Source organism: Grus americana, chromosome 1 (genome assembly GCF_028858705.1).
Source record: "Grus americana isolate bGruAme1 chromosome 1, bGruAme1.mat, whole genome shotgun sequence".
NCBI lineage: Eukaryota > Metazoa > Chordata > Aves > Gruiformes > Gruidae > Grus > Grus americana.
Window position 1 is genome coordinate 174,774,648 of NC_072852.1, and position 25,633 is coordinate 174,800,280.

The 25,633-nt window shown below is 36.5% G+C and overlaps 1 protein-coding gene across 3 annotated transcripts in view; it reads right to left on the reverse strand.

Annotated features, from left to right (window-relative positions):
• PIBF1 (progesterone immunomodulatory binding factor 1) overlaps positions 1 to 25,633 on the reverse strand; it is a 131,421-nt gene that overhangs the window by 72,480 nt on the left and 33,308 nt on the right. For all 3 annotated transcript variants that reach the window (XM_054833583.1, XM_054833574.1, XM_054833593.1), the window contains exon 10: positions 23,066 to 23,164. In XM_054833583.1, the coding sequence (XP_054689558.1) occupies positions 23,066 to 23,164 (99 nt within the window). The remainder of the gene's footprint in view (positions 1 to 23,065; positions 23,165 to 25,633) is intronic.

The window sequence follows — 25,633 nt, forward strand, 5'->3', positions numbered from 1 at the left end:
GTAGGAAAACTCTACTTCTGACAATCTAGCAGTACTGCTGGTAGGGGAGGGATCTGAGGCTTACATGACAAATCTGACCCAATTTCAAAGCAAAATTTTCAAGAATACTAGCAGTTTCCTCAACTTCTATGTAGAAAATCTTACTCCAAGAACTTCATGAGTTATATTTCCATTAGCAGAATCCCCACTGTTACAGGGTGTTGGGAATTTACTGTACAGATGATTCTCATCAGCAAAAGCAACATAGGAAAAACACTCAGTAGCTTTCCCAGCTAGGAAATAAAAAAAAATCTTCTCATATTTATTCTTGATTTGTCCAAATTTGAAGAGAAAGATTTACACTTATTTCCTGTTGGTGTCTAAGGTAAGATGACCAATCAAGGTAAGATGACCAATCTTGTGTTATCTCCAAGTTCTTTGAAAACAGCTCTTAAATCATCACTCCTCAATTTAATTATCTTTTAAGTGGGAACAAAGCAATCCTATTTATTAATGTGTTCAACACTCCTGTCAGCTGATGAACCAACTCCATTTGATCAGTTATTCCCAAGTGAGGACATCTCATTTTGACTTTTGTTAGTAAATGGTACGAACATCATGTCACCCCATCATTATTCATATAATGATACTGAACTTACAGGCAGAGGACTTTGTGAATGTTTTTTCCTATTCTTAAGTTCCAGGAATATTGAAGTGTAAACTGTCCTCCCAAGTGAAGCTTAAGCCATACATCAGCAGGTTACTGGAATGAAGTCATTGGGTGAGGCAAAAAGTCTCTGTCATGGGAGTGAAGATCTTAGGAAGTGAAGATCAAAAACACTTCTACTCCATCCAGGTCTCCTGTTTTTGTCAACGAGCTCACAGACTCTTTCAGAAGAGACTCCTTCTGGAATTTTTAACAGCAGCTTTTTTTTTTTGCCAATGTTTTGGACTTTGCATGAAATGTCCATTTTCCTTCTTTAAAGCTGTGTAAGCAAAACCATGAGTGTCATATTTGAGAAAGTTACCTTCAATAAGAAAGCTACCGGTGGAGGTGGAGAAGTGAAGAAAAAGCAGAAATCACAGTATAGTTCTGGACCTCATGCCCTGTATCCTCAGCTTCGTGTTGAAAGAGACTAAGTGTGAGAATGCAGGACTCTTGATTATAGGTGACATGCATGAATACTGATAAAGGAAACTGTCCTTTGACTGAAGTGTATGAATGCACATCTGTGGAGACAAATACCTAAGGGAATCAATATTTCATTAAAAAGTTGTTACTTCTGGATGAATGCTGCTAAGATTTGCAACTCTCTTGGCCACAGCAGGTTTTCAAAAAAAGATCTGGGCTTTCACAGAATCACAGAATGGTAGGACTTGGAAGGGACCTCTGGAGATCATCCTGTCCAACTCCCCTGCTAAAGCAGGATCACCAGGAGCAGGTTGCACAGGATTGCATCCAGACAGGTTTTGAATATCTCCAGAGAAGGAGACTCCACAACCTCACTGGGCAGCCTGTTCCAGTGCTTGGTCATCCTCACAATTTCAATAATGAAGAGCATTTTCCAAGACTCCAGTCAATACATAAGCTAAGCAGAACAGTAAATTAGTCTCCTCTTAGCTTTGTGCTGAAACTAGTAACAGTGTATGAGTAGACTGGTATAAAGCTAGATCAGATACATTCAAAAACACAATGAACTGTGTATACGTAGTCTTAGATACAGCCAAAAGTAACCACAGACATCATCTTGTTTGACCCACATAAAACACAGGACTTTCCTGAATTAATTCTTGTTTGAATTAAAACATTTGGTAGGAGTAAAGAATATCTGCTTTGAGAGAAACAGTATTTTAGATACGTGCCAAATTCTGAACAGAGATTATTTTGAAGTGGCCCGTGGCTTAAACTGTTTGAATAATTTTCTTTGAACTTTCAAGGGAAATTCTCCCCTTCAGAGTAATAAAAATATCAAGCTAAATCAACTCTGCCTGTCACACCAACACTGGGAAGATACAGAATACTTAGCATTTTATCCATCTTGAAATTGCTTTCTCAAAATAGAAGAAATTGTTCTTTATGAATCTCTGTTCCCTAGCCACAGAATGTAACACAATTCAACAGAATTTGCTTGTTAATATAATCTCTTTTAAAGCCTGTGTTGGGTTTGTGTGGCAAGGTTTTGGTAGCGGGGGGGCTACAGGGGTGGCTTCTGTGAGAAGCTGCTAGAAGCTTCCCCTGTGTCTGACAGAGCCAATGCCAGCCGGCTCCAAGACGGACCCGCCGCTGGCCAAGGCTGAGCCAATCAGCACCTCTGTGATAACATATTTAAGAAGAAAAAAAAAAACTGTTAGGGAGAGCTTTTGCAGCCAGAGAGAGGAGTGAGAAGATGTAAGCAACTCTGCAGACACCAAGGTCAGTGCAGATGGAGGGGGAGGAGGTGCTCCAAGCACCAGAGCAGAGATCCCCCTGCAGCCCGTGGTGAAGACCATGGTGAAGCAGGCTGTCCCCCTGCAGCCCATGGAGGAAGGATGAGGGGGTGTAGAGATTCCACCTGCAGCCCGTGGAGGACCCCACGCCGGAGCAGGTGGAGGCACCTGAAGGAGGCTGTGGCCCGTGGGAAGCCCACGCTGGAGCAAGTTCCTGGCAGGACCTGTGGACCCGTGGAGAGAGGAGCCCATGCCAGAGCAGGTTTGCTGGCAGGACTTGGGACCCCATGGGGGACCCACGCTGGAGCACTTTGCTCCTGAAGGTCTGCACCCCATGGAGGAGACCCACGCTGGAGCAGTTCATGAAGGACTGTACCCCGTGGGAGAAACTCATGTTGGAGCAGTTCGTGAAGAACTGCAGCCCGTGGGAAGGACTCACGTTGGAGGAGTTAGTGAAGGACTGTCTCCTGTGAGAGGGATCCCACGCTGGAGCAGGGGAAGAGTGTGAGGAGTCCTCCCCCTGAGGAGGAAGGAGGGGCAGAGACAACATGTGATGAACTGACCGTAACCCCCATTCCCCGTCCCCCTGTGCCGCTGAGGGGGGCGGAGGTTGAAGCCGGGAGTGAAGTTGAGCCTGGGAAGATGGGAGGGGTGGGGGGAGGTGTTTTAAGATTTGATTTTATTTCTCATTCCTCTACTCTGTTTTGCCTAGTAATAAATTAGATGAATTCCCTCTCTCAGTTCGGTCTGTTTTGCTCGTGACGATAATTAGTGAGTGATCTCTCCCTGTCCTTATCTCGACCTACAAGCATTTCGTTATACCTTTTCTCCCCTGTCTGGTGAATGAGGGGAGTGAGAGAGCGGCTCTGGTGGGCACCTGGCCCCTAGCCAGGGTCAACCCACCACAAAGCCAAATGAATTATTGGCTATTTGCCACTTACCACCACGCAAAATATTATAAATTAATCAAAGAATAAAAGTTGTTACAACTGCAGAATCATACCTTTTTCACCCATTTTAGATGTTGTCATTTTTTTTGCCACTGACAAAAAATGCCATTCTCAAGTTTTCTTGCTGGACTGTAAAGAATTACTTGTAGGTTTGTAAAGTTAATGACTTTCAGAGATTTGAGAAGTTAGTACTTCTATGCCATCTTTACGGGCTATTTATTTTTTTTAAATTCAGAACAACTATTTTTCTTATTTAGGTAAAGCCATACACATTTTTAGTATTTTAGGAACTAAAATTGTCATCACTTAAGCACAATAGTGTGTGCCAGGATTTTCGTACATTAAGTGCTACACTGTTGGGTCTGTGCCATTATAGAATCATAGAATCATTTAGGTTGGAAAAGACCCGTAGGATCATCAAGTCCAACTGAAAACCTAACACCGCCAAGTCCACCACTAAACTCTGTCCCTAAGCGCCACCTCTACACATCTTTCAAATCCCTCCAGGGATGGTGATTCAACCACTTCCCTGGGCAGCCTGTTCCAATGACTGACAACCCTTTTGGTGAAGATAGTTTTCCTAATATCCAATCTAAACCTCCCCTGGCACACCTTGAGGCCATTTCCTCTTGTCCTTTCACTTGTTACTTGGGAGAAGAGACCAACATCCACCTCACTACAAAATTACCCCTCTTGTGTTTCTACAATAGTGTGTATTAATGCTACACACAGTATTATTACACATGATGCTATATAATTCAATACTTCTGTCTTATTAATACTTTTCCTTTATTTTTTTAATTTCCAGTTACTATATTATCTTATATTCTTGCTAAAAATAACAATAAATCTCATGTGACTTATTCTCTATAGCACATGGAATAAATTTAAAGACTCTGGCTGATCATGTCAACATTAAAATATGACAAATATGTTGCTTTGGCACAGTTATGACAAATCCAGGCCACAAAAGTTTCGATTATGTATAGACAACTCCCCTCTTCACCTTTCCTTGGTATGCTATCATTTAGTCATATTGTACAATACGAAAATACAAACAAAAAAATTAATTCTTGCAAATATATTTACTTAAAAAGAGGAATACAAGAAATCAGGCACATTTGAAATTAACAAAAGCAGAGGCCAGACATTTCTTTCATTCAGATATTGCAGATTTACTGAATTTGAACATAATTCTTGACAGTTTGTACAACCAATATCCACACCTGAAGTACCTTTAACCCTAGTCTAGATAAAGGCATCTTAAATTCATTTTTTCTACTTTGACCTAGCTTAACTACTGTTTCAGTGTTTTCCTAAAACACTACATTTCTCAGCTGTAACAGCATCTGTCATTCTTGGCTTGGAGGCAAGCTCTTGTATGAATGTGAGCCATCTTTTTTTGCTTCTTTAGAAATGCAGGGTATGTTCAACAACTGTACTACGGATCTATAGGAATCTAAAGCATGTGTTTAAAGTAATTCAATGCATCTCTTAGATCATGATCAAATATGGCATGCAATATGATTAATAAACAGCATACTGCAGCATTTGGTACTCTTATTAAGACAGAAAATAGGACCATAAACTTTGTGGAAAGGAAAGTAATTAAAATATACACTAGAAGGAGAACTATAACTTGCATATTCATTTATTTTTATGGATTTAATAAAGAAAAGTCTATTGCTATTGCAAATATTTTTGTCAGATTTTATACTTTACAACAACAAAAGTAACAATACTTAGTTCCCTGGTACTGTTCTCCTGTGAATTCAAGTTTCCACAGCTCTAATGGCATGTACAGTTCCCATTCTACATTTCTCTCTGACTTCAAAATAGTTTATGCAGCTTCAAAAAAAAAAAAAAAGAGTAGAGGTTGGGACTGTTCAAAAGAATACCAAAGAGCAAAACAGATCTTAGAAACAAAAAGAACAGACAAAAAAGAGACAATTTGACATTGAAGTGACTCAAGAAGAGAAAAGAAAACTTTTTACAGTACTATTTAAAATATGTTTCTTTCACTCTCTCTGATTGAGAAACCATGCTGCCATTTTTTGCCACTGAGTTTCAATAGTAAAATTGCATGTTGTATTTTTGGATTGTGTTAAAAAATATCTTTTTCCCAAGGCCTTCTCAAAGTCTTATTAGTTCTGTAAGTAGTATTAGTTCTCAAAGTATTATCGTTATCAGCATGCAATAAAGATTAAATTTCTGAAATTGTAATGTGAAAAAAATGACAAAAATAGCAAAAAGAAGAGGTCTTTACCACAATTCAGAACTCAGATTTTTGTAAATATCTAGGAAACCATTTATATGCATCAGTGTTGTATTGGCAAAAGCATTCTTCTTTCATTTGGCACAATCATATTTCAGTTAACTTTTTTTTTTTCTTATTTTAGGAGATTCTCCTTAATTATACTTCCTCCACAGATACTCAAACTTAATTTTTATTTTGGAAAATATATCATGGTTCTAATTTTCAAACAAATTTAGGTAGTACTTCAGAAGATTGTTTTTAAATGGTTCATTTACTATTTTAGCATTAATGTGGCAGTAACAGAAAATGACTGCTTTCGAACTATATTTAAAGATCATTGAATTGATATGAAATGTGCACACATGCAAAATCACCAAAGACAATCTTTTTCAGTGATCAGACATTTACATATATAAATTTATCTGACTTTGTCATTTCATAGGAATGTACTAGCACACCAAGAAATTGTAATATGAATCATACATTATAATTTGTACTGCTGGCATCTTGGCATCAATTTGAATATACAAAGATTTATTTTGTAGGGTGGTAAGTGGAGAAGGAAAGCCAAGGCAAGTAAGTACAAAACCTGCTGGAAAAAGAATAAGAACTAATATTGTAAGAGAGAATTTAAGAATTTAAAAGTGATGCTTAAACATGTCTAATCATTTCATAGACGAGCTATAATACATAGGTAAAATATTGAAGTGTAGCAGGCAAGTGAAAGGTAAGCCAATTGTTTGAACTGTAAGAATTTATACTACTCTTCCTAAAATGCGGTGTATTAAAAAGGCATTCTTAGCAATCCAGCATTTGTTGTATAGTAGGACACAGAAGGATAGTCCATATGACTAGTAATTAGCAAAACCAATGTGATTAAAATCTACATATTTCTGCAAGACAAAAAAGTAATATTAGTCAGCATTTTCATAACAATTAAATCTGGTAGCTGCTAAATAAAATGTACGGAAGAATTGAAACTTATGCAATGACAGAAATTACAGAGAAACCGATATAATTTGTTTTATGATTTTTCATAACTAGCTAATGCCTTAACAGGTTTGTACAAACTGTTAAATGATAACAACAAGGAAACAACTTACAAGTATTTGCATTTTTCACAAACATTAGCTTTCCCCCCACAATTCAGTAATGTAAGTTCACACTGATTAGTAGCATACCCAGAGCTAAAATTATAATTTTTGAAGCCTACTTAATTTCTTTTTTTAGTAAATAAATTTTTGTATGCTATTGACACGATTGAATATCTGAAGATTTGAAAAAATATTAAAAATATATTAAAAACATGTTTCAGGAACTGTTGTTTAGGCAATCATATCACATGTCTAGAGAATGCTGTAGAGAAGGAAAACAGGATAGGAAAATAGAAATAAAACCTACTCACAGCAAGTCTACTCTTATCTCACTACCGTAAGATTGGTTTGTATTTCACATCAACTGAATTTTGCTAAATCCAATTCTAAAATGCTTCAAATGCTTCTTATGGAAGTGCTGTAAGGGTTAAGTTTGTAGAGTTTCCTTGACATTCATGGGACATCTTTTATTATATCATCATACTACTAGTTAGAGCTTCGACATTAAAAACTCCATTGTTTGCTTAGATGATATCGTTCATTAGTACATCAGCTGTGTACATATAAGACCACTAAGGTGCAAAGATGAGGGAGCCAGGCTTTTTTCAGTGGTGCCTAGTGACAGGACCAGAGGCAATAGGCACAAACTGAAACACAGGTTCCATTTGAACATCAGGAAACACTTGGTTGTGGAGTCTTCCTTGGTGATATTCAAAAGCGATCTGGACACGGTCCTGGACAACTATCTCTAGGTGGCCCTGCTTGAGAGGTGTGGCGGGTCCTCCAGAGATCCCTTTCAATCTCAACGATTCTGTGATTTTTTAAATCTAAGTTTAGAAAGGCTTAGGCATCTACCTGTAAGTTAGATCCCCAATATGACCGGTAGAAATCTAGTCACTGCAGTCAAAAGGTTATAAAGAGCGGCCCTGAAGCAGCCCTTCACAGCCCTGAAGCAGCAACCATTATTTGGTCAGCTGAACGGCTCTCCAAACCCCACTGATTGTGCTTACTAAGTTTCCACTTACTATAATGATATCTTAGATATCTGCAAGTCCTTTGTAGTACCCATGCTGAGTACACTTACACTTAGGTGAGCTGTATCTCATGTTGAGTAGTTGGAGCAAAAAGACTGCACATCTTCCAGAGTGATATGCTTCTCTGATATGCTGGAGAGTGTGATTCTTACATTAGTAGCATAATCACAGAAACAAATAAGAATGCATATACAAATCCAGGACTTAGAGCAGGGCTAGAAAACTTAAGGTGGTGGCTCTTTTCGTCCATACACTTAGAAGACAGAACAGACTGAGGAAAAGGATCTAGATTCATTACATGGTATCAGGATAACTAAACTTCTAACATGATTCAGCTATGCAAAACACATACAGTTCCAGGAATCACTAAGGTACATCTAGTGGAAATGACAGTATCGTACAAGATAGAGCAGGAAATTATCTGAAACGTTCGGAATTCCAGTTATCTGTGTTGAAGGAAGGTCAAGATTAAAAAAAATGGTACTCAGATGCTCAAGAGAACAAGGAATCTATCCCATGAGAAGTAAAATAAGCTACAATCTAGGAAAATAAAAGTCTGACTAAGATTTTAAGAGGGCAAAACAACAGATATTTAAGGACTAATGCTGGCATCAGAACTCCTTGTAATAAACCAGGAAAAAATAATCTTAGAACAGAAATCAAAACTCCATCTGAACTTTACAGCTAGAATAGCTTCCACTAGGAACAGTAGAGATCAGAGTTTAATTTATGAAAAGATGGTTACATGCAATGACAAAAGAATCAATGATCCAACAGTCTCACTCTCAAAATTAAGTTTATAAACCTTATAGGTAACTACTTTATTGCCAATATCCACATTTGTAGGTTTGTTTGTTGTTTTTTTAATAATGTGAAAAGAAATGCAAAAAGGCAATTAACATAGCTTAAAAAGTCCAAAAGTTATATTTTAATTGCCTTTTTTTTTTAGGATCTGTATGATGGGCTTTCACAAAAAAATTCTCCAAATTTGTTTATTTTCCTCTTTTGTGGCATTTTGCTTAACTCATGCATTATGTATATCAACACTTGTTGCCAATAATTCTGGGCAAATTGACATCCAGGTAACACCAAAACCTGTTTAAATAATTAGGGAGACTGAGAAGGAAAGGACCAAGGTCTTGAACTTCCTGGGCGAGTGCTCAAAGCACGTTACAAAAGAAGCGAGCTTAGCCATTACCTCCTCTTCTAACAGTGTTCTGGAGTGAACTCAATGCTTTTGAATGAATTAGCCATGATCTAAGACAAACAGGCCCTTCAGGGACTTGAACACAGTTCAAGCACCTCCCTACCCATATCAAAATAAGCACTTAGCTTTCCAAACCAGGAGACTTCCGAGCACGCACAGGGACCTCTACCTAGATGTGCTCCAACTTGGAATGCAGACTGATTTCAAGTGCCTCTGAGGTTAGGTGGTGCTTGAGAACAGGAGGTATTGGTAAGACTTCAATGGAATCTAGTCAAGGAAAGTCTGCCCCCAGATATCACTATGACAACCTGCTGGAAAGCCATTAGCATGTGCAAAACCTGTACTTATCAACCATACATTACATTTTAAGTATAGTTATTGCATATTTTGTTTAATGGTGCTGTCACATTTAGACCCCAAGAGACCTACCTTCTGTAGTATCATTAACCAGATCTAATCCTTTGTGTAATCACAACTCCAGACCTACATAATCCCAATGAACTTCTGTCAATCAGAATCTTTTCAATCATGGAAGACAGCAGAGTCCATTAAAAAAAAACCCAAAACCCAAACAAAAAAAGCAGCATATAAAGCATATCATACTTCATAATGAAAACATTCAATTTTATGACCAGTGTTTGACAAATATGTAAAGGCTTAAAGATTCTGCATTGGAAGAGCTCTCAGTAAGAATGATGGTGAAGAAAAAAAGGTAAGAAACCCCATGAATTTGTGAAAAGAGTCTATGCTGAACTAATTTAACTCAGAAAAGACAGGTGGGACCCGCCTCACCCAGCTTTAGATGTTTACAATGTGGGTATCTACACGTGAGCCTGTTGTGTAGAAACAAGTACCTTATAGACATGATTTCATCCCAGCACAGGATTTAAAGCTAGACAAGGCTGATGCCAGCCACAGTAAAAGCTGTACTGAAATCCATGTTGCATTTACTTACTTTTCTCAGAAACTAATGTTTGAATCATCCAAAGTCTAACAGCATGTTACATTAAGAAAAAGTGCTTCAAAGAGATCACAAAATTCTGGAACAGTGATATGAATGAAACTGAGATCTCTGAAAATAGATGTTCAAGGCTTTTCAGTGTTAGAACTGGAAGGAGATGTTCACCTTGTACTGAAGAAAATACATATCAAATAAGTTACCATCAATAAGATTTACAGTTTCCACCTCTGCAAATAGCTGTACAGATGTAACTGGATGGGCAGAATGGAAGAAATGGACTCAACCACCATCCCCAACACATTGTCTTCCACTCACCCTATCCCTTCATGCAACTGTTTCGTCTTTGCCTGGCTTAGGCCACTCTTCCAAAGAGAAAGACTGGCAAACTGCACTATATATTCTACACTCAGATGAATCCCATTCAGTAAAGTTTTCATGACTGCTACCTCCTTTCTTTTATCTCTTTTTTCATTCATGCTATGCCTTTCCCACCCCTCATCTTTACTACCTTTCCTCTCTTGCCTATCATCAATCTTCTGCAAGTTTCACAATAACTTAGACTTCTAATAATGGAAGGAAAAGATCCTATTTGTATTTGTCTGACAAAACAATGAAGACTCTCAATCCCTTAAATTAACTTTACCTTCCCCTTTTTTCAGTTTCTTCTTGATGAAAAGTTAGTATTTTGAAGATCAACTGGGGGCGGGGGGAGGGGGGGAGAGAAGGGTTTGGAAATAGATTTCCTTTATATGTTACACCACACAATTAAGGGAAAAGGGATTCCAGAAAATCTTTAAATGAAAGACTTAGTAATTCAAGTTTTAAATGTTTTCCCCATCTTCTTCTGAGTCTAATAAAAAGCTAAAGAAATTTTTGAGGGTGGTAATTATAGTAAGAACTTACTGATAATGTGGTGTTGTATCGTGGACAACATACAGATGGTTAAAACTGGAACAGAGAATAATCACAGACTTGCAAAGTAATCCCTACCATGCATATTAAACTGACAAGACAAATGCTGCCAACAATTGGAAAAAATTTAGGGTGGTATTCAAAACCAGGCTGCAGAAATGTGAGTGTGTCTAAGCATAGGTATCAACATGTGAGCAAAGCATCTAAGATCCCATTATAATAAATATTCCAGATACCAGGAAGCCAGGACAAGAAAGTTAAAATAAGAAGTACTTTTTAAGTAATAGATAAATGAAAATAAGCTTTCTCACAAATGGAACACTGTGATTTTGAGTTGGATTTTTTGTTTGATCGTTTTTTCTTTTAAATCTAAGTATGCCTGGTCTGCCTCCCCCATTTTTCCTCCCACTCCACCCCCCATTACTCATAAGTCCCTTTTAATCATACAAACTAGTCTTGAGTTTGCTTCTAATATTTAACTGTCAAGGTAACATATTAGGAAACAGATTAAAAGGTGGAATGGCATATATAACCTTAAACAATATCGTATTAAAACAGAGATGGTACTAGATTTATTTTGAAAAAGTTGTAAAATTGTAAAATAAAATAGCAGGAAATTTTGCAAAATTCAGTTCATACATGTAAAGAAAGCAATCACTTGCCTGACTAAACTACTCCATTTACAACACTTTGCCTGTAAACCCTAAGGCTTTTTCACAAAAGTATTCTCCCTGTTTTACAGGATGGTTAAGCCAAAACACGTTAAAGGTAAAAAAAACAAAATAAAAAATAAGACCTCTGCAAATGCTTTTAGGCTTATCACAAAGGACACTTCTGCATTCTGAAAGGTCTATTCACAGTCATCAGGTTAGTAAAATATTATTTGGAAGCAGTTTCTAAAACTGGATGTAACATTCATTTACATGTATCTGCCAAGTTTTCAAATGTTTTAGAAGCTAAACTAAAACATGTTGAAAATGACTCATTGTGGTACCAGAATATGTACTGTAGGAAATAAGAACTCATTTACAAGTGGGAGAAATACACTCACACCTCATCTGTGGGAATTCACTAGACTTCCCTTCCAGTAAACATTATATTTTAAAATAATCATGGAAAATATGTTTCTTTTAACTGAAGTTTATGAAAAGATTTAGACAGCTGGCATAACAAAAGAGACTTACAAAGATAAATGTAAAAACTATCTTTAAGAATAATTCACAAATAATTCTGCCAAAAGGTACCAATTTAGCAATAAAAAAAGGTTGCAATTATTTTTGCTTACTCTAATGGATAAACTAAAACTGTTTAATATAGTTGTTCTGTATAAACAGATAACTTTGAGACAAAGGACAAAAGGAAGATTTTATTATTTTACAAAGTAAGAAAATGCTGGGGGGGGCGGGGGGTGGAGAGGAGAGCCCTGGCAGGCAAATAAGTTACCATCACATAGCTCTTTTTTGACTTGCAGCATGCCAACTACTTTCTGTTCATCTGCACGCTTTAATAATGCAAGTACCTTGCAGCAAATGCACTACTATAAAGAGTATTTTGTTTCTTTGGAAAGAGGCATTCATCTGGCAGTAAGAAAATAACCTGAAATGTACCCCATTTATCTATGCATATAAAATATTTTGAAAAAAGCACAGAACTTTGACATAACAGAGAAATTAGACCCAGATTTCACAACTTGTGAGTGGGAACAGAGTGTCATAAGGGACAAATCTAAAACCAAAAAACCCAGCCCCACTAGCTTCTAAAAAGTACACTGCCTGTAAAAACAAAAATGTCCTAGAGGAACATGCAACAGACAAAAAAGATACAATATTTCCTCACATGGTTTTAGGTCTAAAAATCCTAGAGTTAAGTTATCAATCAAGGCTTCACTGCACCTAATTCTGGGCATTTCACGGGGGCACTGGGTTTACATCAGTCGCACTGTGTTTGTCCTCTACTGTTTAGAGAAACAGTCTATATTATACTCAGAGATTCAAGAGTCAGTTAATTGCCTGAAGTGAGTGGTGTATGAAGACAAGAGAAGAACTAGGCATTCTAATTACTTTCATCTACTTATGATATCATTTTGCCCAAAAAACCCCACTTTATCTCCTTCTTGTAGAGTTTTGTATGGGACAAATTCTTCCCCTCTCTACAACCCACAACCAATTCTGGTGACCCGAGCAATGTATCCAAGGTAAAATGGGAAGATGTAACTTTTTGAAGCATCTTGAAACTTAGAATCTAGATTATATTTCTGGAAAGGAAAAGGTTAAGATCTCAGATAAATCAGAGCAAATACTAAGCAAAGTTTCAGAATAGATGAATCACATGAATCAGTGCACTTCTATATCTGTTTACCCATGGCAATGGACACTTTCCATGAAACAATTAGAATATACATGAAAACAATTCCAGATGACAAGTTCCACATCAAAGCTTAAACTAGATTATATACATACACGTGCAATAGTGTTTATGTTAAAATATCAGCCAACAGTTGCAGCATTTTGACAATATATCTAGTCTTTAAATTTTAGAAGAGATATATAAATAGGCTTGTAAGTACAAGTATGTACATGTACATTTTACGTGAATGTTACGAAATCTAAGATTTTATGAAAAGACTAAATGACTGACAAGTATAAGCATTTTACATAATACCCAAGCTTCATCTCAAAGGAACCTAAATGATATTTCTAGTACACTTATTTCTACAACTACACTTCCACTTGATGGAAAAAGTTTACTTCCCTTTAAGGGAAAGTTTCTCAAGTTATGCTGCCTATATGAATATATATTCTCTGGAGGAGAAGCTGGCATAAGCTATAGCAATTTTTTTTTGCTTCTGGAGTACCTATAAGGGGCACGTGTGTGCACACAGACATGCACACGCACACACAATCCCTACCCTCTGCATGCTTTATGAAAGGAGTTTGTAGGGTGGTCTGTGCAACATAATCATCAGTCATCAACATTAGTTTCCTTTCAGGTACAAAAACCTGCTAATAAACAGGGCTTATAAGAAAAGGTTGGGCAGTATATATTCACATGAGCAACATCTTTATGAATTCCACCTAGTGGCAAGAACTACAGAAGCCCTTTATTGCTTATAGTAAAGCCCCTTGATTTTCTCTTTCATATGCACCCTTCCATTCCATCTCTGTCGGGTTTCCTAAATTCCCAGGTTCTCTGCCCCTATTGCCTCCTCCTACCATGGAATTACAAATCCTCTCACTAATCATCACCAGCTATGATCAGCAGCAGTCCAGCATATCTGCTTTCATGTAGTGCTCCCCTCAGAGGCCCATCCAGAACAAATGTTCTCATCTCACTTCAGTCTTGCTAAAGTTCTGTTTGGAACCAACTTTCTTTTTTTAAATATAAAAACAGTTCATACCTATACACTCATAAATAACTCAAAGTAGTACCACCCTTTTGATGTCCCCACGATTCAAATGTCATGTCACATCTAAGTGCTGCTATGGCTATATGATGTTTGGTAAAAATGCTGCTAACATGTCACATTGCCACCCTACAGCCATCCGGGATCAAGGTATTCTTTAGTGAGCTCTTGAACTCTGGTTAACTATGCACTGAACATTAACTGCACGTTCATTTTGCTGGTTTCACAGAGTATTCTTACAGAGTTACTCAGATAGTCATATAAGTAGACACAACTGTGCCTTTAGATCATTTAGCTATAAACACAAACAGCTGTAAAAATTATCTAAATAGCTTTGCACTGAGTAAACTAAAGGACATGGCCTTCCCACTATCCAATATGTGATGCAATACTTCAGTGCTGAAGGCTTGTAGCTTCAAAAAAAAAATTTACTGCTCTCCCTGAATGTAAACAACTCTCTGAGCCAACCTTGACAAAGTCTGGGATACATTCTTCAGGAAATCTTATCTAGAAACAAGACCATACAAAAGGGAAGTCAGCCCTCCAACCCTGGTTTTCCCATTCTCTCATCAAGGCACCGGTGATCAGACAAGGCATCTCATGAAGAGAGAAAGCAGCAAACAGGCTGCCAAGGCCTCACACGGTTGTTCCATCAGTTGTGAATGGTGGTTTCATCATTTGTGAGCACTACATGTAAATATCATACTGTCTCTCTCTTTTGGGAAGTCCTCAATATGACCGAGATTAATTACACATCCTCGATGCCGGATAGAATAATGCCAAAGGCAAACAGGTCCCTGCAGCTTACAGCCTGACAGTACCTTGGAACACTTTTGGTAGCATGTTCATGAACACAGTATGATGGTTTGTCATTTACTCATGGTCCTTCATTTATTAATTTACAAATGGACTAGCTACCCTCAATTCCAGAACAATATGCTACTGCTTTGCTTATTCATGAGGTACATGAAACAGGTACCACCACCATGCAAGTGAGGACCAGGCTGAGCGCAGTAGTTCGGCTTCCAGTTACACCTAACGTTTTTCTCAACATTTTGAATGTGATTCTGCAGAAGAAAAGCTCTGGCCAAAACTCAGCCCAAAACTCTCTCTCATGAATGATAGTCTTCATGACTAATATTTTAGAGTCTCCCATGAGTTTACTATGAGGTCTGTAAGATTACAAAGCTGTAGCTTCCTTCTCAAGCCACATAAACACCTGCTCGGACAGATTGTTCTTCAACAGTTAGCTGTCCAGGTATGGCATAGCATCACATCCTTTTCCAGAGGGCAATCAGAATGTAACCACAGATTCAGAAGGTAATTCCAGAAGATAATTACTATTAAAAGAAATTTTTATGGTTTAATTGGTCTGAAATATATTACATAAATAGCCATTATTTGAATATCAGATTTTTTTACAGCCATATAGAAAATAAAATATCCCTGCTTTGAAGAATTTAGCTTTTGAACAGGCATTATAATACACAGTTTTGGTAGACATGCAGCTAACAATCACTGCATGAATTTATGGCCATGTTGTTATTAGTAACTTGTTTTTCTTCTGTATTCTAAAAACAGTGTACTGGGAGTTTCCTATAAACAGGTTCTTTTCTAATCTGCCATTGAAGTGTTAATGTTTTGAGTTACCTAAAGCTGCTAGGGGCTTCACACACAAATTTAATCATTCAAGCTCAGATGGTTAGAAACGTTCCAGAAATAAGTATTATTTGCATAGATAACCTGATATATGTAATAATCTTTAAAAAAAGAACCACATGTGGCCAGCAGAACTGAGGAAGTGATTGTGCCCCTGTACTCAGCACTGGTGAGGCCCCACCTCGAGTCCTGTGTTCAGTTTTGGGCCTCTCACTACAAGAACGACATTGAGGTGCTGGAGCATGTCCAAAGAAGGGCAATGAAGCTGGTGAAGGGTCTAGAGCACAAGTCTTATGAGGAGCAGCTGAGGGAACTGGGGTTGTTTAGTCTGGAGAAAAGGAGGCTGAGGGGAGACCTCATCACTGTCTACAACTACCTGAAAGGAGGCTGTAGCCAGGTGGGTGTTGGTCTCTTCTCCCAAGTAACAAGTGATAGGACAAGAGGAAATGGCCTCAAGTTGCACCAGGGGAAGTTTAGATTGGATATTAGGAGAAATTTTTTCACCAAAAGGGTTGTTGGTCACTGGAACAGGCTGCCCAGGGAAGTGGTTGAGTCACCATCCCTGGAGGTATTTAAAAGACGTGTAGATGTGGTGCTCAGGGACATGGTTTAGTGGTTGGACTTGGCAGTGCTAGGTTAATGGTGGGACTTGATAATCTTAAGGGTCTTTTCCAACCGAAGTGATTCTATGACTCTATTCCTCCCTAATCCTCTCCCACTAGTGTTCAACTATTTCTATCGCAAAGATTTCCTGAACTGGATGTGGTTCCTACTTATTAAGTATCTCTGAGCTTTTTCAGTCTCCCTTTGAACCCATGTAAACTTTTAGCACCCAAAACATTATCTGGTAACGAATTTCAAAGGACCGCTATTGGCTTATCTTGTCAGTGTTCATCGTTAATGAGAAGCTGCACACCGTGAATCACAAAAATGTGTGTATACATGACGGATACTAACAATCATAGCAAAATCATGGGCTGCAGTGGAAGTTTCAACCCTGTAATTCAAGAAATACATGAAGACTACGCAGCAGCGCCCTTATATCACACAATGCCTCTTTGAAGGAATTTGTAACTGCTTTCAAAGTTGTTCTCAAAGGACACTGATAAATTTTCAACCTTCCCAGGCTAACAAAAACACTAAGGACTTAAGAGTAAATAGTTTCTTAGGTATTCAGCATAATAGCCATCACAGAATTTTAACATTTTGCCTTTACTAATCATAATGTTTTAAGATTAAGGTATTTTGGTTAGTAGGAAATGAACAGGTAAAATAAGAACGTCAAGGCTTAAGGTAAATCTTTATGATATCAGGATACGTTCGTATTACAACCTTCCCAAAGTATCCTTCAGAGGCTAGTAATATTTTGTGAGAATTATTTCTTAGGAGCTGGGGCAAAAGAAACTTAAATAAAAAGATTTCTAGAGCTATAAATATAATCATTGAACATTCCTTGCACAGTAAGAGAACAAAACTTCAAAGTCTGCGTTCCAGATGTAATGAAGCTCAGAAAGGTCAGCCATCAGCCTAACTTATCATTCCTATGAGTCTTGACATTAAAAATTCTACAACATCAAGACAGCTACAGTTATGAGGTGACTGGTTACAGTGCTTAAAGCTTTCATTCAGGAAGAACATAATCTTAGCTAAGAACGTAAAATTTTTGAGATCCGTATTAGGGATCAACCAAAGACAACTAGGCATGCCCTAGCAAGTGTGCAGTCTTCCTAACACTACTACTCATCTATTTGATCAGATCAGTGAATTAGGCTTTCTCCTTCTGTTTATTAAAATGCATTCCAGTTACAGTGCAATCTGAAGTAGGCTTTGAGATACGTCAGACTTCTTTTTATGCAGAAACATCACTAAAGGACAATCGCTTGTTAGAGAGCAGCTTAAAATCATCCATGAAGATGTGAACTCCAAATAAACATATCTTCAGAAGAAAGGGAAAAAGAGTAGGAGCCTCCCTAGTCATTTCAGTGAAAATATAGGATGCAGACAATTGTTTTTGTTATGGATTTCAGTGCTGCTTCTACAGCTTGGAAACAAACTAGACCCAGTCACTTGGGAAATGGACTTTTTCTTCTCTGCTTTTCCATCATACTATCACTCTTGGTCCTTTCGCTGCCGCCTTTACATTGATTCTGAATTTCCAAGATGGTATGTCTGAGCAATTTCCATGATATCCACCTTTTATCCTTTTAGCTGCACCTCATACTTAACTTTCTTATCAGGAGAACAAGATGAAGGTAGTTTTTATGGGAAATGTGTAACAGTTACATTGGCTAGGGCTGAAATCTGGACAAGGTCTAACAATAACAATAACGGGCTCAGCTTTATTCTGATACAAATCCTAAGCATTATCAAAGTTATGCATACGCATCATAGTATAGAAGTCATAAATGAATACAGCAGCAGCAAATTATTACTACAAAAAAAAGTACTTTAGAAAACACTAATGAGGTTAACTAAAACTTGAAGTTTTAAAGCAGTAGTAATTTTCAAGACCTGCATAGCTCTTCAAAGGAGTACAAAGCGCTCCGTAAACAAAAGTAGCAGCCATGTATAGGGAGTAAAAGGCTATGACAGTATTTTTTATAGGGTTATGGTAGCTTTGGCAAAGAAATATTTTGGTCAGAAATTTTCAGCATGGATTTTTTTTTTCTTCATTATTTAAATCCTCACTTTATAAAAATATTCTTGAAGAGATAATAGGGTCTTATTTAAGTATTAGCAATAAGTCCAGCACACAAATACATTGATGTAATAATTTTAAGATGAGAATCATGTCATTGCAGTTAGCAACATCTGGATTATAAAAACATGCTAATAGAAGTGGCCAATAATTAATTTTAATGTTTCTATTAACAATGAATATATAATGTAATAAATGTTAATCTAATAATGTGATTTCTGCATACTCAGCAGAGATTCTAAATGCAAAGTAGAACATTTATTTATTCAGTACATTTATCCAATTATCTTCTCATCTAAGATAGTCCTCTAGGCTTGTCTGCAATTAATAAGAAGATACAAGGATCTGAATTTCATCTTATTTAAACATTCATTTTACTAACAGGATTGATCACCTCTCTCCATCCTCTACAAAGTTTAAGACAGATGACTAAAATCAGATAGCATTAATCTCACCTTCAAATGAATTCTAAAAAGTATTACAACTATGAAGAACAAAGACAATAGGGGTCAAAAACCAGATTCAAATTATAAAGGTTAATGGATAGACTAAAAGAAGTCTCTCAAATGTATACACATCTTGCAGCTGACTGGAAAGAAAAGCATTAAATAGGTAAACACAAACACATAGAGAACTTTTTGCATACTTTTTTCAACCTATGAAGCATAGACAATTGCTATCAAGAAATGTCAATGACTTTATTCTATTTTGCTTCTTATTTGAGAAAGGCATTTCTGAATAGAAACACTAAAAATACTTCTAAAGATATATTTACCTGTAGCAGATTGTCCATTATATATCTAATAGTTTTAAATAGCTGAGCTATATACATCAATCCAGAAATGTTTAAATAATCCAAAATCCTTTGAAATCTTTATAGAACAAACCTAAGACTCTATATTTTTGTAGCCAATATCCTGACTTTACTCAACCCAACCATAAAAACATTGCTTAAAAATGCCCTTTCATCATCTGTGCATATTCAAATATTAAGAAAAAAATGTACATACTTAAAAATATCCTATTACCTCATAGACAGAAGCAGGAATTTAAATCTCCCATTAGCTTTTACAAAACTGATTTGTTTTTTTATATATAAATAGTGCCCACTGCAAAGTTGAAGGAACAGTATTGCGATTGCACAATTTTCTTGAATATTCTTTTTCTGTTTACTGTGTATCTATTTTGTTTCCTCTTCATTTTTCTACACTTCTCATTTTATCATTACAAAGGAAAAGAAAAAAATCACCTTGAGTAGAACATATGGGCAGCAATCAACTGTATCAGAGTACAGACTTTTCTGTCACTAGGAAAAATAAGATTTTGTAAAATCACACCATCTATCAATTTCCCTTGTGTTACCAGTAATTCTGGAATTTTTAAACAAGTTTCCACTGATAGAGCTGAGCTGTATGGTCCTGGAAAAAGAAATTACACTCCTTAAGGTTTAAAGGAAGTAAACTATCTAATGCAAGAGATGGCTGCTGCAGGCATCCCCTGAAGTCAAGTCCTCTTGTATGAGTTCACCCCATATTAGACCTTGGAGTCTACTTTGAACAAAGGAACCATTTCAGTTTGTCATTGCACATAACATGAAACCAGAAAATTTAACCAGTAGGAAAAAAACAATAGGAAGCCAGGATGTATTTGTTCTACTTTTTGGTGCTGCTTTTTTGTTGCTGTTGTTTTGTTGGGTTGGTTGTTTGGGTTTTCTTGGCAAGGAGAAGTTAGTAACTGATTAACAGTCAATAATTTGAAAATAACACTCCAGGAATATTCAAGAGAAGGAAAAGTTGGAGCATATTTAATATCTACACATTCCTACGCACTACATGATGGAGCTATCACAGAATTGCTCTCCTCATTTAATCCCGAGACACTTTCAACTGAGGTAATATTGCTCAGAAAAAAGTCTGTGTCACATTGTCAACAGTTTAAAACAAAGTGAAAATGTTTCCATTTTGTCATAATTTTTTTAGAACATGTGTGACATTTACCACAGTTTTATCCAAAATATCAAATCAGTTGGTTTTTGCATTGTCACAGGGAAATGAAACATGGATTCTCACACAGGATTTACAGTTGTATAATAGCAAAGAGAGGAACAAAACTTACATCCTGACATTATAGTGATCTACTTTGAAGTTGAAACAGCAGATTCTTTGTCAATATAACTCTTTCATGAATATTACCACTTCGGTATTTTCTTGGCATTTGTAAACAGCTGTTTACAAGAAGCCATCACAAACATCAGAAAGAAAATTGAAAATAACTGCACTTGACTAGAAGATTGGGTATTAGTTGCACTTCTGATCACAAGATTTGCCAGGGGCTTTAACCCCCATTCAGGCCAGTCAACATTCCACACACTTCTGAAGCTTTCAAACATGTTTGTTTATACAGATTATGATACCAGTAGTAACTATGATGAGTCACCTTGTTTTCTGTGAAGTAGAACTAAGTGCTATAATCACTTAAATATAGAATTGGACAACACAGTTATGCCTTTTTTATCTTAGGGGGTTCTGGTGATATTAGAGAATTTCTTTGTTCCACAGAACTGCCACACATCAGTCCATTGTAAATTCAGAATTTGGGGGTCTTTTAAATTAAGGCATTTATTCCATCTCATCATGCCAGTTTGTTACTTTGCAGTTCATTTAGGTAGATGATTTGGAATGTAGAAGAAGTCACGGTCTTGACGCCGGTACTGTGGTTAGAAGGGAAGTAGTTTTCAAGAGAGACACCTACATTTTGAAGAAGGGTATGGGTTTTCCATTTTCCCAAGCAAGAGTTTTTTCTCTGAAAAACAATCTTCTGAGGAACTTCCAAAACAGTATTAATAAACTTATTAACTTATTTAAATTGAGGAAAGGAGAGTTTTACTTAATTGGAGAACTTATCACTAGGAAAAGCTACAGGAGGACAGAAGCATGAGCGTACCAAACAAGATAACTTTCTTTTCTTCCTCTCTAAAGCTTGCATTTTAAAATCTTGTCTTATGTTTCCTTTGTTTATACCTTTATAAAGTTGGTATTTTCATTAAAAACAATTAAGTGTGCATACTCAATTATATGCCAGACCTACCTTCCAGAAGAGCTTTCAGTTAGATATGAACTCCCCACATATCATAGTAAGTCTCATCAGAAACAAACACATTATTGACTTAAATTAGCATTTTATTTTGACTCAGGAGATCAGTTTTGAACCCAGTTTCCTGGTTGTCTCCACTTAACCAGCTTTGATTTCCACATTTTGATTTGCATTGTGGAGCCATCTCAAGAGTTTGCTAACTGAATTCCTTTTTGAGAATCCAAGAACACCTACGATGCACTCTAACCACTAAAAGGCATTCAGCACCCTTGGGCCCATTCAGCCCGAACTAGAATTTATAGTCAAACCCCTGAAACTCAGCATGGATATCAAGTCCTCTGACCCATCTTGTTCACTCTACAACTACCTCTATTGTTTCACACCACTAGTTACCGCTGACATTTTTTCAGTTCTTTGTGGCTATGCTGGGGCAATGCTATTTCTTCACTAATATCACTACTGCAATTTAGGAGTTACACATAAAAATTTAAAAGCTTTAATTACTTTATGCCTATGCTTAAGGTACAACATTTTAACAGATTACCACTTGTAATTAGAAACAATTCCAAGCAAACCTAGTTCACATCAAGCACTTTCTCTGAGTAGATGACTTGGTGGCACAGTTGGCTAATGAACTGACCTTTTCATTTTAGAAAAAAGGTGTGGATTAAACAATGAATCAAGTCAAAAATTAAGGACACATGAAAAACTTACCCTGAACAGCTTTGACTAATGTCCATAGTTTTAAATTACCTCATAATTTACCATATCTAATATTCTAAATTTACAAAAAGTGAAGATAAGGTGCTGCAGACCAGGATAGTAAGACCGCTTGTACACAGGCAGGAAATCAATCATAGTTTCCGTCTCCATATGAATGGAATCGTACATTTGTATAGGCACTATATTTTATACATGCAATATGAAAGACTGAGAAGAGACGGCAGTATGAAAAGAAGCATTGAGCAAGCATAACTGTTTATGACTACTTCTCTCTATCCACACTTTACAAAACCTATTATTGAAGTTATCATCCAAGGTAATTTTCTACTTTCAACTACAGAAAAAAGCCAACAGAATAGGTTCAGAGTTTGACCACTGCTACTGTACAATATGAAATCCACAATCTTATTATGAGATGTATAATTTTGTTTGCTTGTCTTTACAGGATTGTAGGAGAACAATCAAACTTTCACATTGTTACTGCACTGGTAATGGAAAAAAAATTGCTACTAGAATTAAATCTGTAACTTCATTTAAACAAAATGTTTGTAATTCAGTTAATTCTTTACAAGCAGAAAGCCAAAGCAGTCATTCCTCCTAACTAAAAACTCCTTAGATATATAGTTATACCTTTAGATTTTTTTATATGCATTTTAAAAGATACTTACTGTTCTAAGAGTTGATCATATTTTCTTAAAGCATCCTTTTCAGCAATATTTGCTCTTTCTTTTTCAGCGACAGCATTATCTCTTGCTTCTCTCAAATTTCTGAACGAAACAAAAGTTATTCTGTCAAAAATCTGTTAGGATAAAGACTGTTTTGCTTCATCAATTACTACTGACTGACCTTAGCTTCAATGCTACCTTCTTCAGTTCTCAGAATGATAGAGGGGTCTGTCTATTTATATGCCTATTCATTACAGAGGCTTTATTTCAGATTACTTTCATATATACCAGCAAAGTTTCCAGTTCTGAAATTCTAAAATCAATGATCAAACCACTTATTTATATGTAGAAATATATAAATAATTCTGGAATACTAGAACTGTAAATTATTTAATTTTTGTAGGAATTAAATAAATTCCAATAATTTTGCTTGGTACTTCACTAATAACTAGGGGAATGCTGACCTCATAGCTGACATGATTTACAACTTTTATGACAGAGTAGGAGAAGATTAGCTAGGTGTAGAAAACCTACTTCCACATACAACTAATTGCTGGTTAGTCCAATATATAGATTATTTCATATCATTGGTGTTTCCCTCTGGATTCTATTGCTGACATAATTTTTGATGTGCACAGAACCAAAATATAACACAAACACTTTACTGCAATCAATCTATACTTTTTCAATTTTTTAACCAAGAACCACTCAAGACTTGCAAACTATCTCATTCTTATTTCACTGTCGCAAATGAGAATAGTATCATATGAAGAATAAGACATGTAGTATTTGTGTTAAAAAATTATATAGGTATTAGTAGTCCATTAATCTATAGCCTGCCTGTAGCATAACATTGCAATGTCTCCACTATTTAGCGCAACACAGTAACAGCTAAGTTGCAGAGCAAATAGCGGTTGTTGAGGATCAGACATCTACGTATGACTGTTTTTGAGGATTTTACTTTACTCCTGGTTTGCTCCTGTGACCTGAACACTCACTAGCACTTGGAATATATTAGATGATCTTAGAGACTGCTTGTAATTTAGTTTACTCTAAAAGGAATCCTGTTCATCTGCTACAAGTGTAAGCACAGTACCGCAAATCCAAGCACAAACTGTGAGGCAGATAGCAATGACTGGGGGGTTTCACTTCAAAACCGCATTCTTCATCTGAACTAAACTGTTAATGTAGATGCAACTCAGCTCTTCCCACCGAAGTTATTCCTTCCCCCCCTTCCCCACAGGAACTTTTTGACTTAAAGCAAAGTGAAATTACAGTCTCAAGCAGATTTTGAAGACAAGAGAAAAGTCAAGATATAGAGGTAAATGGAAAACTACTAAGCCCATGTAAATGTTATCCTAGGTCATTTTAGCCACACCAAAGATCTAATTTTTGGATGAAAGACTATTTTCTAGACTAAGGAAATGTTATCAATGGTATTTTTCTGAACTCAAAGTAATTCATATGAATAGGAAATAGTTACTTATGAAGAATCAACATCAGAATTAGGTAACAGCTAACTGGCTATAAGAGAAAGATAACAAATTTTTCTTTAAAAATGGAGTCACTGTACTACAGGATTTACCAATGAGATTCAGGGACTGATCTTGAGAGTAGATTCTTTAAAATCTATTCATATCAAAATATAAGAACATGGTGATTAATTTTAACAGCATTAAGATCAAGCATATTATGTCTCAGAGTTAGAGTGCAATGTTGTGTCCTTAAGACTAGAGTAAGGGAAGCGGGATAAAAATTCAGTGGTAGGAGATGTACAGCTACTCATTTAGACAATAAACTATTTTGCTTAACTGAATAGCTAATCAATTGAAAATGCAATAGAAGGAAAAAAGACACAAGAGAGGTACTACTCGACCAACAAGACAATCACAGATGCGATGTAACTTCTGTTGAAATATTTTCAACAGAGCTAGGAAACACTGCCAGTTTTCAGATTGTGTGATTGCAATTTTAAAAGTGGCAGAGCACCTATCTGATGGTTGCATGTACAGGCCATGTGGACTGTACTTGCTAGGTATCTAGCAAGTGAAAGTACCCTTCTAAAATGGGACAGGAATACTACCTACACAGTCATAAACAGGTATAGGAAAAAAAAAAAAAAGGTGGGATAAGGGCAGAGGAGGGGAAGTAGAAGCATGAGGGCATCTATATTAGCTTTTGAAATAAATCGCTCACAACTGGGATTCCATTTGTCTTGCCATTGAGAGGTGCCTCAGACTGGGAAACACTGACTTATGGTGGAATTTTTATTATTTTATAGAAAAAGCATACGCTAAAAATCCTTTTTTGCAACGTATGAAGCCAAATCTAAGGGATTTACATTTCGGATGTAATTATTTCAAAATGAGGAACAAAACTTCTGTAAATTGGTTCCACGTACAAATGAAATATCTTTCAGTAGCTTTCTCAATGATATATAGACCCTTATTATATCTCCACAAACAATAGAGGTTTAAATTCATACTTTGTAATTCAAAATAGATTTGCATACAGGAAGTGGTGTGAATGTATGTTTGTGTGTATATATATTTTACTCACACTTGCAAAACT